This window comes from Heteronotia binoei, chromosome 6 (genome assembly GCF_032191835.1).
Source record: "Heteronotia binoei isolate CCM8104 ecotype False Entrance Well chromosome 6, APGP_CSIRO_Hbin_v1, whole genome shotgun sequence".
Lineage (NCBI taxonomy): Eukaryota > Metazoa > Chordata > Lepidosauria > Squamata > Gekkonidae > Heteronotia > Heteronotia binoei.
This window is the reverse complement of record NC_083228.1, coordinates 73,801,427-73,817,676: the sequence shown is the minus strand read 5'-3', so window position 1 is coordinate 73,817,676 and position 16,250 is coordinate 73,801,427. Positions and strand designations below refer to the sequence as shown.

The following is a 16,250-nucleotide window of genomic DNA, read 5'->3' as shown; positions in this document are numbered from 1 at the left end:
GTTCATCAATGTGCCTACTCATTCTGTCCTTGATAATGGTTTCTACCAACTTTCCCGGTATTGAAGTCAGACTGACTGGCCTGTAGTTACCCGGATCTCTTCTGGAACCCTTTTTAAAGATGGGGGTGACATTTGCTACCTTCCAGTCCTCAGGAACGGAGGCAGATTTCAATGAAAGATTACATATTTTTGTCAAAAGATACAAAAGTTCAACTTTGAGTTCTTTCAGAACACTTTCAATCTTTAGGAGGCAGTTGTATTTAGGACTGCATTTGGTTAAGTTTAGTAGCAGTCCTGAGCAGAGATTTTAAGTTTGGTTTTAGGGTTGCCAAGTACAATTCAAGAAATATCTGGGGACTTTGGGGGTGGAGCCAGGTGGAAGGTTGTGGCAAGCATAATTGAACTGTGAAGGGAGTTCCAGCCATCACATTTAAAGGGACCATACATCTTTTAAATGTCTTCCCTCCATTAGAAATAATAAAGGATAGGGGCTTTGGGGACTCACAAAATTGGACCCCTGGTCTAATCCTTTTGAAACTTGGAGGGTGTTTTGAGGAGAGGCATCAAATGCTATGTTGCAGATTTGGTTACATCAAAAAACAGCCCCCCCCCCCCGAGCTTTAGGTACCCTTGGATTAATTATTTATTATACCCTATGGGAATTATTCTCCACAGGGAATAATGGAGTGCCAGCAGACATCCCCCCCCACACTTTCTGATGACCCTAAAGTGGGGGGGGGGAGGGCCTCCAACGCAGGGGATCTCCTGCCACCATCTGGGGATTGGCAAACCCTATTGGTTTTAATATATCCTGTGTGTTTTATCTATGTTTGTAAGTAATTGTGAACTCCATATAAGGAATATATTTAATGTATTGTACCATAAACGTCCTGGGCAACTTGCTTTACTTAAATTAGATGTATACAAGGCATTTGATACGCTGTCCCATGAATTCTTATGGTCCATAATGAAGAAGTGTGGGATTGGGCCACTATTCTTAAAAGCCATTCAAGAGGTCTATAGGGAGGGGTCAGCAGTGGTAAGAGTAAACAACGAACATACGGATCAGCTCCCAATTGAGAGAGGTGTGAGGCAGGGGTGTCCACTTTCCCCATCCCTGTTTATAATGGCGATAGAGCAACTAGCAGAAAGGATTAGGAATTCAGGGAGAATAGAAGGCTGTAGAATAGGAAAGGAGGAAATAAAAATCAATTTATTTGCAGATGACATAATCATGACAATATGTAACCCGAAAGAAGCCATTAGGGAAACGAAAATTATTTTAGAAGATTTTGAAGCAGTATTAGGTTTAAGAATAAATATGGGAAAGTCTGAAATAATGTACTTTAATGTTGGTTTGGAAGAAAGGAAAGAGATTAATAGGATAACTAATATGGGGATGGGAGTTAAGAAATTTAAATATCTAGGGATAGAAATTTATAAAAATATTAACAGGATAGTGGAGGGAAATTATAATAAAATCTGGGAGAAAATAGAGAGGGATATGCAGCAGTGGGGGAAAAGGACGATGAGCCTGACCACTAGAATAAAGAGTGTATCGATGTTTTGGATGCCAAGGTTGTCGTACCTTTTTCAAACGATACCATTGGAGTTAGATAAGCAAAAAATGACTAACTGGAACACTAAAATAAGGGAATGGATATTTGGTAGTAGGAAACTTAGATTTCAAAAAAAATTGGCATACAATCATAAATCAGAACTTGGATGGGGAGTCCCAGATATAGTCAATTATTATGAAGCATTTCAGCTTAAAGCATTATTAGAAATAGAGAAGGAAGGGGACCAGAAATGGATAAGGTTTGAGAAAGAAGCTAATAATGGGGTAGGAAAACATGGCATCTTTACGAACATGGGGGCGAAGGAACTTAATTTAAACGTGGGACCAAGGAAAAATGGGCTAAATGTTTGGAAGAAATGGCAACCGAAATGGCTGAATCGGGTATCTAGATGGACGCCATTAGAAATGTTGATGGAAGGAGACAAGGAGCATAGGTGGAGCGAACTACTTAAGGCTAAAGGATTTAGAAGGGTAGAAGATTTGTTAATACTAGATAAGTTAAAACCATTACATGAATTTCAAGAAGTCGTAGGAATACAATACTGGCTTAAGGCTACAGGATTGTATACTAAAGTTAAGAAGGAAGTGGAGAAGAGTAACTTAAATGAAGAAGAACCTATGGAAAAGTTTTATAAATTAATGGGTAAAACAAAAAAAGGATTAGTAGGCATCCTATATAGGAGCATGAATTTAGGTAATGAAGGAGCAATAAGCTACCTTCAACGGTCATGGAGTTTAGAAGGCCAAATAACGAAACGAACAGGGGAGAAGATAATGGAAGGTTTAAAAAAAGTTAAGATACATAAGGTTAGAGAAATGGAATTGAAATTTTTCACTAAATGGTATAGAACTCCGGCTACTTTAGCCAATATGTTTCCTGGGTTGAGCCCTAAGTGTTGGCACGGTAAGAAAGAAAAGGGATGGTATTCCCACATGTGGTGGGAGTGTCCTGAGGCCAAGAAACTATGGGATATGGTAGTGGGAATGATAAAGAAATTCTTTCAGGTAGAGCCGAGAATTAACTTTGAACTAATGCAGATGAGTTTATTAGGGAATGAAAAAATAGGGAAGAACAACCAACATTTACTAAAAGCAATGATATCAGCGGGTAAAGCGGTAATAGCGGCAGGATGGAAGGATAAAAGTAAATGGAAGGAAAGTACTTGGCATAACTATCTCTTTGATTTTGTCCAGTCAGATATAGCCGCTATAATGTTGCAAGAAGAATCATGGGAAGAAAGAAGATCAAGAATTAAAGAAAAGTGGCTGACGTATCTGAAATGGGCGAAGGAAGAAAGGAGAGTGGACATTCAGTGGAAGCTTCGAGTCCTTTGTCCCTGGCTGGAAGAAGAAAAGGATGTATAGACTAAGGGGGGTGGGTTGGGGGTAAATGTAAAATGGATATCAGAAACCATGTAGAGAAACGGATAATGTATTAATAATAAAAATATACATATTAAAAAAAATTGTGAACTCCATAAGGAAGAAAGACAGCTAATAAATCTTTTAAATAAATAAATAAATAATAAACAATTGCCTATTTTAACATTTGAAAATATTTTACATTTGCAGTTGCACTATAACTGAAGTTGGTTTTGCCATGCATAAATTTTAGATAACTGTTCTTCTCATCTTGAGTCCCCAGCAAGCTCTCAAAATCCTTTGTCATTCCTGGACTGTATGCATACATCATTGCAATGTTTTGCAGCTGAATTTTCCTTTGTGATTTATCCAGCTGTAAATCATTGTTACAATTTAACAATAATGCAACATCTAATATTGTATAGATGTAGCCCTGTGCTGCCTATTTGAAAATACCAGCCAAACAGGCTGGGAATCCTTAGAAACCCTTTAGCCCTACTCGTCTTTAATCTACTTTTATATCAGCTTCTTCACCATTTCATGCTAGAGTTTAATTGGTACTTTCGTTTTACTTACAGCCTCTTGCAACCAGTGTTCCCTCTAAGCTGAGTTAGTGTGAACTAGCTCACAATTTTTTAGATTCCGGCTCACACATTTTTGTTCTAGCTGAAAAAAAATGGCCACAGAGCAAGCTAATTTATGCCGTACCTCACAACTTTAATGCCAGTAGCTCACAAAGTAGAGTTTTTGCTCACAAGACTCCACAGCTTAGAGGAAACATTGCTTGCAACCTAATACTTTTTTAAACATCTACCAACCATTTTTGCTCCAGGTGTATTCCACAGATTGCAGCTAATGTCAAACTGCATTTTTTGAGGCTTAATTTTTTCTCTCTTTCATTCAGCTGCATATCTGGGGGTTGGTGCATACGAAAGAGAAGTCCATGGAAGCTGCTGTCATTTGCTTCCTAAAGTGGCTGCTTCCACATGATTTCATACTTTCTTCATAGCATTGTTTTAGATTCAACAACCGCCCCTCCCCCTTCTGTTAAGACTCCTATGTCAACAGAAAGAAGCGTTTGATCCTACTCTGGAATTTGTAGTGACATAGAGGAAGTCACCCAATTTTTATGTACAAATAGTTTGCTACAGAGAGGAAGGGACCAGAGGGAGCAACTTCTGTGCAACAACCCTTTCGTAGAATTCCTACATTTGGAGGGAGAAAGGGTAAGGATTGACATTTGGAGTTCTTGATTCTGGTGAGTTAGACAGATTTTACAGAAATAAATATTAAGAATGATCCACATTAAGAACTGAAACTCACAAATTCCAGTTCTGTGTCCTCCTGATCACTATCTGTGACATAATGGCAAGGAAGGTTATTCCACATAATTAGAGTCGCCAAGCCCAAATCAGGAAATATCTGGTGACCCTGGGGGTGGAGCCAGGAGTAAGGTTGTGACAGGCACAATTGCACTCTGAAGGGAGTTCTGTCCATCACATTTAAAGGGACTGTGCTCCTTTTAAATGCCTTCCCTCTATTGGAAATAATGGAGGACAGGGGCACCTTCTTTGGGGCATCATAGAACTGGACCTCCAGTCTAATCTTTTTGAAACTTGAGGGAGGTTTTTTTGAGGAGAGACACCAGGTACTATGCTGAAAATTTGGTGACTCTACCTCAAAAAACAGCCCCCTCCGCCCCAAATACCTACAGATTGATTCTCCATTATACCCTATGGGGACTGGTCTCCATAGGGTAGAATGGAGTGCTCATTGGACATCCCCCCCCCCCCCCCCGCAATTTCTGCTAACCCTGAAACAGAAGGAGGGCCTCCAAACCAGGGGATCCCCTGTCCCCAACTGGGGATTAGCAACCCTATGACATAATTAAATTTATGACCCTCTGTGTATCAGTTATGGAATGCAAGTCTGTGTCCTGATCCTCCTTTGAAAAGCTTGGGACAGACTAGGCACCAAGGCTGGGGAATTATCCTATTAAGGTTTCCTAAGCAAAATGCAATAGCTCAAATTCTGTGTCTTCCAAACCACAGAAGAATTCTCTTTTAAAATACTTTCCTTTCAGTCAGCAGTCTTTCATGTCATCTTTCTTGCCCCCCTCCCCCACACAGAAATAATGTCCTTCAGGACAGAAAGTCACTGTGTGCTTGAGAGCCAAAAAGCCTCCAGCCCTTAACACTGACATTTGAGTCATTTCACCCCAAATGAACTCTTCTTCATATTTTACTACTTCAGGGGTTTTTTTTTAAACTCGGAGACAGCCCGAGAACAACAAATAGTGACCAAATAGTGGCATAGTCACTATGCAGTGCTAGTGATAGCCATCTTCCCACAGGATTGCCAAGGGATTGCCTACAAGTTTAGTTTATTGCAAGTTCTATTCCTCACTGACATATATTGCTCACATTGGAGATGGAGCTTTTCGCCAAGGATTAAAAAGTACATCCCTCCACCCAGATTTTCACTCTCATTCAGATTCTCGCTCTGGAAAGAACCATGCCCGGTTCAGATGTTGTCATTATAATTTAGAGGTAATATCTGCAGAAATAACAATGGGTGTGGAATAAAGTAACAAAGACAAACTTCCTACAGTGATCTGTTTTCTGTGCAGATAAATGGCATGCACCTTGTAGATATACTCACCGGCATGAGGAACATAATATCTAGATCACTTTGTGTACAGTGGTTCAGTTAGGCTCAGATAGTGGTATGTTTCCAAGACAGCAAAAAGAGACATTGCTCTTCTAAAATGCTGCTTTGTAAATGTAAGAAAGTCTGTTCCCTGAAAATAAATAATATTTGTAGGAAACCTTAAGTGTCATTTTGTAAAAGGGCCTTGGTAATGTAAGCTAAAATCCTTAACTACACTGTACTTTTTGCAGTGCAAATTCTACAGGTCTTGCAAGGCTGCTCATCTAATCACCAGCAAGCCCTCATCTAAGCAAAGCAAAGGATACACTGGGGCAATAATGTGATAAATGCAGGCCCTTTACAAATCAGATGTGGGTGAAGACAGTGAGCAAGTCAGGGATGACAGTACAGGCAACTCTAAGCAAAATCCTAGCCTTGCTGACAGGATCAGACCCTTCCTTTCAGCGCCGACCCATGGGTTCCTGGCACCCTAGGCAGGTGCCCCCCCACTGCCCCCTCCATGCCCCACCGAGGCACAGCGCCCACCCGCCTACTCCCTCCCCTTCCTTTCCTGTTTGCTGCATGCATGATGTATCCCTCCCCCCCACGCTGCTGCCGCTGCTAGCCCCCTCCGGCCTGCCCCCACTCCCTCTGGCTCGCCGCTAGCCCCTGCCCCCCGTGCTGGCCGCTGCCGCCGAGCTCTGCTCGCTCTTGCATCCCCTCCCGCCCCGCTCTGCTCCACTCGCCACGAGTAAAACAAAGGCCTGTCGGCTTCTCACAGCCCGCGCTTGCACATTTTGACTCAACAAAACATGCAGGCGCGGGCTGCAAGGAGCCGGCAGGCCTTCGTTTTACTCACTGTGAGTGGAGCAGAGCGGGGCGGGAGGGGATGGGAGAGCGAGTAGAGCTTGGCAACCGGTGAGAGGGTGCAGGGGGGCGCAGCAGCGGGCCAGAGGGGGGCTGGCAGGGGATAGTGGCTGCGGCGGCGGCAGCATTGGGGGGGGGGGAGAGGAAGGCAAACTAAGCATTTGCCTGGGGCGCCGCCGAGGGGGGGGAGCCCAATTTGCCGCCCTCTGCCTCCTGGCGCCCTAGGCAACCGCCTAGTTTGCCTAGCGAGCAAGCCGGCCCTGCTTCCCTGTCAACATTCAATTGCAAAAATATGAGTAACATTGACAAAAGGGATTCTAAGCCTTTTTAAAAGCTGATTTTTAAATCAAATTTTAAAAACCAGATCAAAATGTGTCTTTTTTGTTGCTACCTTAGCGATATTAAGAAACAGGTTAAAAATCACTTGTGAAAATTGGAGAAAAGTCAATCTTTTCCTGTTGGCTCCAATTTCTAACATGCTCAGCAAATACCATCAAAATGCCCTCCAACTCTGCAGAATGTAAGCATGTTTCTATTGTGGGAGAAACAAGAGCCAGTGAAATAACACATCAGCCATTCTTAGCAATGTCAAATAGCAAGAGAAGCAGCAGCAACCATTTTTTGTGCTTTTCAAGGGGATATGTCCCAGGAAGCTATTCACCTCGACTCTGCTGCCTGTTGACCATCCCTCCCAGTGTCCATCGTCGGTCCAGGCGCCTCAGGTGAGCCTTGCGTCTCTTAGAAACTAGGTTGGAAATGGATGAGAACATAAAAGAGGGAAGAAAGGGGGGGGGGAGAAATGATGGATGGGCAAAGAACAAAAACTCAACAAAAACATGATAATTACAAGGACAGGCCTTGGGTTAATATGATGGGATGCAATAACACACTGGAATTAGTTTATGAGATGCAATAAATAGGTTAACTCCTTGAGGCCCAGGCACACAAACATGTATGTTCCTTCCAGGTGGGTAGCCATGTTGGTTTGAAGCAATAGAACAAAGTTAGAGTCCAATTGCACCTTTAAGACCAATGAAGTTTTATTCATGAAAGCTCACACCCTGTATAAAACTTTGTTGGCCTTAAAGGTATCATTGGACTCTATGTATGTTCCTTGATACATTTTGTGGACTTCAGGACACCATATCAGTAAAAGAAAGCATTTATAAAGCATCAGAGTCCATACAAATGACAAAAATATCATGGTGTCTTCACTTGAACTGTATGCTCTCAGACCAGGAAAGGTCTTAAGGATCAGATTTAAGGCACAGATTTATGAATGTTCATTCATGGCTTTTGCAAAGTTTGCAGTCCAGATGATGACTGAGGCTGTGAGACAGTTCAAAGCTGCACCACACAGGCCAGATCTGTCACAAGGCCTCTGCTTGCCAATATACACAAATGACACTGCTAGATTGCTATTGACGAGAGGTCTCCACACAAAAAAAACTTGTACAAGTGGAAGGAGGTTTATTGGAATCATGTAAGACCCATTTTTGTTTGTGGGGTGGCAGACCCACAGAAATCTTTAGTAAGAGGTGAAAGATTTATGCAATCTGAAGAGAAACCAGAGTATGGGAGACCCACAGTCTGGAATTCTTCAGAAATCAAGCTTCTCAAATAATAACTGAGTGGTAATTTTTCTAGAATACCTGCAAGATGTGTCTAAATTTGTTATCTATTATGCCAATATATGGTTAACTTGGAAGCTACAGCAAGCACATCTTGTGCTAAGTGATTAATTGTCCAATGACTTAAAAAAAATCCAAAACATCTAAAATCTATGAATTTCACCTTTTATGTCAAAATTGACAATTAGTCTCATACTCTGAACAATGGTTATTCATAACAGACTATAAACAAATAACAAAAAGGAGGATTTATGACTACAAGATTGTTAAGATAACTGTGCACTGAGGACACTGTTTTCATGACAAAGGGTGCATTCCTAATCCTATTTCCAGTTATATTCATAACTGAATCTAACAGCCTTGTCAGTTCATGTGGTCATTCACGAGTTGCAGAACAGATTCTATGACATGACCCAAGATGACAAGACCTTTGGCTGACACTATTGCTAGTTTCTTCTCCCAGTAGAAGAAGTGAAAGGATTTCCACACAAAGACTGTGAACTTGTATGAGCCCCATGGCGCAGAGTGGTATGCTGCAGTACTGCAGTCCAAACTCTGCTCATGACCGGTGGAAGCTGGGTTCAGGTAGCTGGCTCAAGTCTGACTCAGCCTTCCATCTTTCCGAGGTTGGTAAAATTAGTACCAAGCTTGCTTGGGGGTAAATTGTAGATGACTGGGGAAAGCAATGGCAAACCATTCTGTAAAAAGTCTGCCATGAAAACGTCATGATGTGACACCACCCGAGAGTCAGAAATGACTGGTGCTTGCACAGGGGACTACCTTGATCTTTTATGAGCATGCTAAAAAGTCTGGGCTCCCCTCAGTTATTCCAAAATCCAATCAATAGGTTAAAGCACTAGCTGCCTTCAATATAAGGCTCTCTTGCCACCTGCCTGGAATGCAGGTGACCTTAATGCAGAGTCCTTGAGATGGCATAGTGAGTTGGAACAATTGTCAAGGGGATCCAGAAATATGGCCTACAACAGGCACTTACAACTCAAATGGATTGAAGGGCCAAGCCCCCAGTGGTCACTTTTTACCACAGGTACCAAAACCCACTTGTTACTCTAGTCCAAATCTTTCCACAGATTCAAATTCTCTTCTCACCAAAAACTGCCAGTCCTCTGTTATTGGTCTCAGCATCACTTACTTACTTTGCAGAACTCCTTTCATCTACCAGAACAGTTGCTCCTTTCCCCCTCAAAGGTTCTCTTTCCTGTCAACAAGGAACCTTCCTCCGTTGGTTACAAGTCATGCTCCTGCTCCTTGTCTGACAAACTGCAGAGCACTCCCAAAAAGACAATCTTTGTCACCTGCCCAGGTATCTTAATAGAAGAGGGGAAAACCACTTCTGTGCTCAGTCACAATAGTGATTGGTTCATTCCCCTTGCCCTGAAAAGGTCACCAGTTCAGTCATTCACTTGGAATGCCATAAGCTGCACTGAAAACCACAAAAGGGACTGACAAGGCCCCCAGCCTTTATGTTTGGCAGCCTTGGCTTAGTGGTTTGCCACCTCTCCTTCGACTGGTGTTCACTACACTACAGAACCACACAGGTGACATGGGTCAGTCCGGGCTCATTGAGGACTCCTCAGGAGAAAAGGAACCATAGCTAGCTCTAAGCCAGCAGAAGCCAGCAAGCAGGAGGAAGAAAAGGCTGATCAGGATTCACAGCCAACAGAGCCACCTCCAGACCTGAGTCTGCAGGTGAAACTAAGTTGATAGTTTCCAGCCCTCCAGCATCATCCACAGCTTTTGAACATTGTGGGCTATGAGAAGAACTACAGGAGAGACTGCAGAGCTGCTTGAGTACTTGCAGAATTACTCCTGAGCAACTGGCTGCAAATTGGATCCTAACACATATGCCTATGAAAACCAGCCAAGGAAGGCTGTCAGGTGTGGAAGCAACAAGTGAATATATTACTGACTCTGCAACCACAGTTCTGGATCCTGCCTCACCCATGTGACCCTTGGACTGGCTTCTAACTATGGATCTTGGCTCAACTTGACTTCTACTCATGAGCAACCCTTGGACTGCTTGGCGACACCCTTTGGACAACCCCTCGGCATTGGCCCTCTTGGCTCTGAACTTAACTCAGTTTCCATCATTTGGACTTTGATTGCCCTCCAGAAATCCACCTGTGGCTCTGCCTGACTTGTGACAACAGGAAGTGCTGTAGGCTTCCCCCTCATGTAGGAGAGAGATGTGCTTGGAGGGGCCTAAGGATAGAGGGGATGGGATGTGACAACTGAGCATGCTCAAAACTTGAACTTTCAATATTTTTCTAAAGCAACTGCATTAGCTTATTAGAGTAGGGCTGCTTTTTGATATGTGCTTTTATCTGGCTTAAGAGCAGTGATACTGTACTGTCCCTTCTCACCCAGGTTAAAGGGATTCCTTATGTTGTACCTGTGTGTTAATCAGGCCTCAGATTCAGCAGGAGCTCACAGGAGCACAGCTCCTGAACCTTTCTGAGGGTTACACCTCTTCCTCCCCATCTACCTTGTCCATTGAATAGGAGGTGCAGCTGCATAACAATCCCTTGATTAAGAGAGTGGGCAACCAGCCAGCTACCAGCGGCTTTGCCACACTCCCAGCAGCCCTCATTAACCCTTTCTCCACTTCTTATGTGATTTTGGGTGGTGAGTGGCTTGCTGACCTTTTGACTGGGTGTGTGTGTGACCCAGGAGAACCCCAGGTGAGTGAGGCCTGCTTGGGCTGGCTGGATCTCTAGCTAGCACAAGCATGCCTTGCTCACCCAGGGGTCTCCTTTCTTGCATTAGGTTGCTTTTGGCTGGGGGGTGGTGGTGGTGGCATATGCTAATGAGCTCTGCCACTTATTTTTCTACAAACTGACCCCTGGTCTTAATAGTATCTTCTGTACACAGTTATTTTTACGATTTAACTGACTTACTGAATTTGTGGTAGGGTTTGAGCTTCTGTGAGTCACTTCTCACTTCTTCAGCTCATATCCTGTCACAAATTTGGTTAGTCTTTAAGGTGCTACAGTACTCTTACTCCTTTCTATTGCTACAGACAGACTATCATGGCTACTGATCTTGACTTACTGAAGTGAGTGAATAGTACCTTCTGTGCACAGTTATTTTTATGATTTAACTTATACTGAAGTGGCTTTCAATTGACATAATATGATTATTAGGAAGTTTAGACTACAGGGAGACAGTCCTGTTCTCCACTGTCTGCTCTCCACTGCTGAAGTAAAGAGGATTCTAGATTCTGTTAGGTCAACCGCATGCCTACTAGATCTGTGTTCCTCTTGGTTAATTAAAGCTGATGATGAGAGGATATGGGACCCTCTGCTAGACATTATTAACTTGTCTTTGGAGATGCAGTCTATCCAGAAGGCATAAAAGAGGCTGTGGTAGTACACCTCTTGAAGAAGCCATCCCCATGCTGCTAAAACCAACACCTACTGGATACAGGCTATATGTAGGTTTTGATAATACTAGACAAAGTGACTTGGAAACTGGGGCAGAATTAGAACAGCATTTTCATTTGCTGAATTATGGGGTGGTGATTTCTGCCAATTTCCCCATTAATTGCAGACCCACACTTTCTTCCCCATGCTGCTTCTAGGGAGTCCATTCCTAGGGGAAAAATTCAGGGTACTCAGTACAATGCAGCAAGAAAAGGGAAGTGGGAAAGTCCTGCATTGTGAACTCCACAGACTGTTGGATACATGCCAGTTTCAACACGGTAGTGCAGTATTTCCAACGTCTCATGTATATCAGGGTGGAAGGAATTTAAAAGTGAAAGCAGAAGTTTGTAGGCCATCTAAGCTTTCTCTCTCTCCCTTTCCTTCTATAAAAGACATGCAAGGAATATCTACAGGTTCAAGAGAAATGGAGGAAAGGGGAAATGCAGAGTTGGTTTCTTATAAAACAGTATAGATGTCTTGTACACCAAACATAAGCATGAAAGACTGCAAGATGTTTTTCAAGCTTTACAATCATACACTTCAACACAGAACATAAAATTTATTCCTACAGCCTCTACTAAGCTCCTTCCATGGCACACTGTTGTTGGTGGTTACAAGGCTTTGCAGCCTTCCAAAATTGTGCAAAATAGTTACCAGATACCAGGCAAGCCTGTATGCTGAACTTTAATACATTAATGCCAGGTTTTGTTTTGTTTTTTATAAAAGTCCAAGTGGACCTTTAGCAATGCCTTTTTCTAACAAGTTAGCCTCTCTTGGTATTCTTACCTTCCCCTCCCTTCGACATATTAATTTCAGAATCATCTCTAATTCCACTTTGGGATTCCAAGTATGTAGCAGGGACCCAGCCTTGTTCTTCTGATGTGCTTACAAACCACCAACCTGTGAGAAGAATAAGCCAAGAACAGTTAATAGGGTGCAGGAGAAACTGTTTCTCCAGGTCTATCCTAACAATTTATACTTTTCTAAAACTGGTGTTTCATTATTCTTTACAATCAACAGTTATTCTACAAAGAGATCTTTCCATGTCCTAAGTGGCATTGTGCCACTTTAACCCTCCTATACAAACACCCCTATTATATCAATTATGAAAGATAAGAATACGCAAAAACTGTGTAGGTTATAGCTCAACTGTCACAACTAGAACACCATCTAACACCCTGCCAGTTTCTCTGAGATTATCAGTTTTCTTCAGTGACAACAGAAATCTATGTGATTGGATATCTCTGCAAAGGAACACAGAGGAAATCACTACTTCATATTTTTAAAAAGAGGGAAGTAACCAGTCTGGAATGAGCTTTCTGCACAAGCCTGTAAAACTGTCCAAATTCAGGAGTAAACTCTGGGAGCTGGTTCTGTAGACCAGCTAAGATGCTGATAATCCTCAGAATTCACTCAGAAAACTTTTGCTTTCCTTCCTGGCTGAGAAGAAACTGCTTGAAATCCTTATTTTACATAAAGCTCACTTTTACCACTGAAGGCAAAGTGAAAATACGTATGTAAAGCCAAGTGACAAAATTGGTATAGGCACAAAAATAGATAGTGCAAGCACTGAAACAACATTATCATAAACCTGATTATGCAGGTATTCCATATAGCTCAACTTGCTCAGTGTTCACTTAAATACTTTGTGTTCAGTCTCCCTCAATATTTTGAAATTCCTCTAGAGTATTCAGTTGGAAGCAGACAAAAACAAGTTATGGATTCAAGTATTTTCATTCAAATTTTCACATTGAATAATTTTCTCTAAAAATTATGTGACTATGCTCTCACCTGACAAAAAAGTCTGATTCATTAATACTCTGCTGTTCTTCCCTATGGGAACTCAAGGCAGTTTACACCATTCTCCTCTGCTTTTTATCCCCCACAACAGCCCTGGGAGGTAGGTTAGACAAGGAGTGCAAGGTCACCCAAGCAAGCTTACATGACGAATTGGGGACCTAAACCTGGGTCTCCCAGATCATAATATGACCCTCTAATCACTACACTGACTCCCAAATATATATATTTCAATGGAAATATAGATTACTTCCTCTCCAACACTTTGAAAAACTGTTGGTCATTTAGAACAGAAATATAGATTACTTCCTCTCCAACACTTTGAAAAACTGTTGGTCATTTAGAACAGTACTAATAGGCAAGTGCCTTCTTGCATCTTTCCCATTTGAGGAATCCAGTGGAACCAAAAAGTTCTCATGAAATATTGACATTGATATTTAGCATCATATTTAATACAGCATGCCTTACTAAATGCTTCCTTCTGTGTTTGGACAATGAATTTGTGAATTTTGCTCTGTGGTTTGCTCTGTGGCAGATTTATAAGAGTTCAAATAGTACTAAATAAGTGGGCCAGGCATGAATTTGCAAATGCAATCTAGGTTGCAAAGTAAACCTTCTTTGCGGCCTTGACTGCCATTTCATAGGTCTTCATAAACAGCCTATAGGATGTTCTTGACACCTCGTCACAAGCACGCCGCCAGTGCCTCTCTAGCCATCTAAGTTTCATCAGCTGCAGTTCTGGGGTATACCACGGTGCAAGCTGTGAATGGTAGTGAAGGGGGCACCAGGGAATGATCTCGTAAATGGCTGCGGAGAGTTATTGATGCCACATGTCCACTCGATCATCTAACGAGTCGCCAGGTGCCAAGGATCATGCAGTGCCATATGAAACCAAAAGGGTCCATCTGGCTCTGTGGGTGAGCAAAAATAGGCTCACCCCCTGAACAGGGTTGTGGTGAAACGACCATACGGGCCTTCAGGGCTAGTGGTCCGACCATGGCACTGCCATGGCAGTGATCCAGTCCACTGTAACCCCCACTGCAAAGATCAGATCCAGAGTGTGCCCGGCCTGATGGGTAGTGGTTGTTACATACTGGGAGAGCCCCAGTGTCACCATGGATGACACCAGGTCCATCCCCCTCAAGGAGTCCGTGTCATCGGCATGGACGCTGAAATCACCTAGGACTAAAAGCTGTGGGTATTCCAGCACGCAGCCTGCTATGGCCTCCATCAGCCTGCATGGCCTCTGCATTAGGCGGACGGTACACTAGCCAAATAGCCAACCTATCCCCCACATCCAATGACAGGCCAGCACACTCTACCAGTGATCATTGGCAGCGGGAGCAACTGAAAGGATTAAGCCTCCCGTATAAGCAGTGCCACCCCTCCCCCTGCTAGTCTGTGACTGGTGCAGGACTGAGTACCCAGGGGGAGCCACATGAGAGAGAGCTACTGTCTCTCCATCTTGCACCCAGGTCTCGGTCACGCAAGCCAGGTCTGCAGCCTGCTAATGCAGGAAGTCCTGCAAAACTGCATTCTTGTTGTTAATAGACCTGGCATTGCACAGCACCAGGGACGGAGGTGATTAAATTTCCTTGGCTCCACTACCTGCTACCTTCGGGATGGGGTATAGGTTGGAAGGAGAGTGAGCATTCCCATATCTCAGTCTCCTTCCCTTTAACTTCTGCCTATTCCCACTGCTATACTTTCCCCACCCCAGGAGCACTGGAATCCCTTGGCCAGACATCACTGCAAGTTGGTCTTCGCCACAGCCTCAGACCAATTCCAGAATGATGATATCCTCTTACACCTGTGCTTTCTGTATTTCCTATGCTAATACTTGTTCCTAGGGCTTTTTTAATAAAAAAAAGCCAGCAGGAACTCATATGCACACTAAGCCACACCCCCTGACATTACCATTGTTTCACACAGGGCTTTTTTGTAGGAAAAGCCCAGCAGGAATTCATTTGCATATTAGGCCACACCCCCTGACATCAAGCCAGTCAGAACTTCATTCCTGTGTGTTCCTGCTAAAAAAAAAAGCCCTGCTTGTTCCTATATCTGCCTCTAACCTATCCAACCTCCAGCCTAATCTAATAAAAACCTAGTTGGTCCCTACTACTAATTGACAGTCAATCAATTTGGATAAGCACCCCCCCAACCTATTCTACCCTTCCATTTAAGTTCCTACTATTTAACTAGTAGTTATTACAAGGTCCCAATTTACATTTACAGTATAATGTAAGCAAAGAGTTTGCCCCAAAACTAGAGTGTCCCCCACACAATGTCCCAGATGTGATGATGTCACTTCTGCCCACCCCAGAATGCTCCCAAATCCCCCTGCTAAACCTTAAGTTCATGTTTTAGTTGCTCAACCTTTTAGATTCTTAACTTGATTTTCAGGTTGGGTTTCCCCCCTTTTTGTTGTTTCCTGTGTATTATTTACCTGGCCTGAGGATCTCAAAAACAATTACCAAGATAGTTATCAGGTAACACACAACAGGGCACAAAAAACTAGCCTAACTAGATACATATTCTGGAAAACATTCTTTCCTGTTACAGAGGTGAAATTCTCCAACTGCAAAACCACATAGACAACACACATGCTGTATTTCAAGACACAATCATTTGCTATAAACTCAGAACAAACAAAACACACATTCACTGAAGCTGACAAATACTATTTCTCTCTTTGAACAGAACAAAAATTCCATTTACAAGGAGTTCAACAACACATGATCCAAGATTGTGCTAAAGTCACAGCTCTCTCTCAGGAAAAGATACAGATCTAACGTCACAGTACAGACCTTTTCCTGAGAGAAAGCTGTGACTTTAGTACACTTTAGCCTGGAAAATGAAGGTTAAGGGATCAAATACTCCTCATATGTCAACATACTGATTTTTCAGTCGTGGCAAGTTACGAGA

At 42.8% G+C, this 16,250-nt stretch overlaps 1 protein-coding gene across 8 annotated transcripts in view; it reads right to left on the bottom strand.

The window, feature by feature from the left end:
- Window positions 1-16,250, bottom strand: part of SH3PXD2A (SH3 and PX domains 2A) — a 378,650-nt gene that overhangs the window by 41,122 nt on the left and 321,278 nt on the right. For 6 of the 8 annotated variants that reach the window (XM_060241731.1, XM_060241732.1, XM_060241736.1 and 3 more), the window contains 2 exons: window positions 12,315-12,428; window positions 7,119-7,202 (listed from right to left, as the gene is read on the bottom strand). In XM_060241731.1, the coding sequence (XP_060097714.1) occupies window positions 7,119-7,202; window positions 12,315-12,428 (198 nt within the window). The remainder of the gene's footprint in view (window positions 1-7,118; window positions 7,203-12,314; window positions 12,429-16,250) is intronic. The other 2 variants (XM_060241733.1, XM_060241734.1) reach the window with 1 other exon arrangement.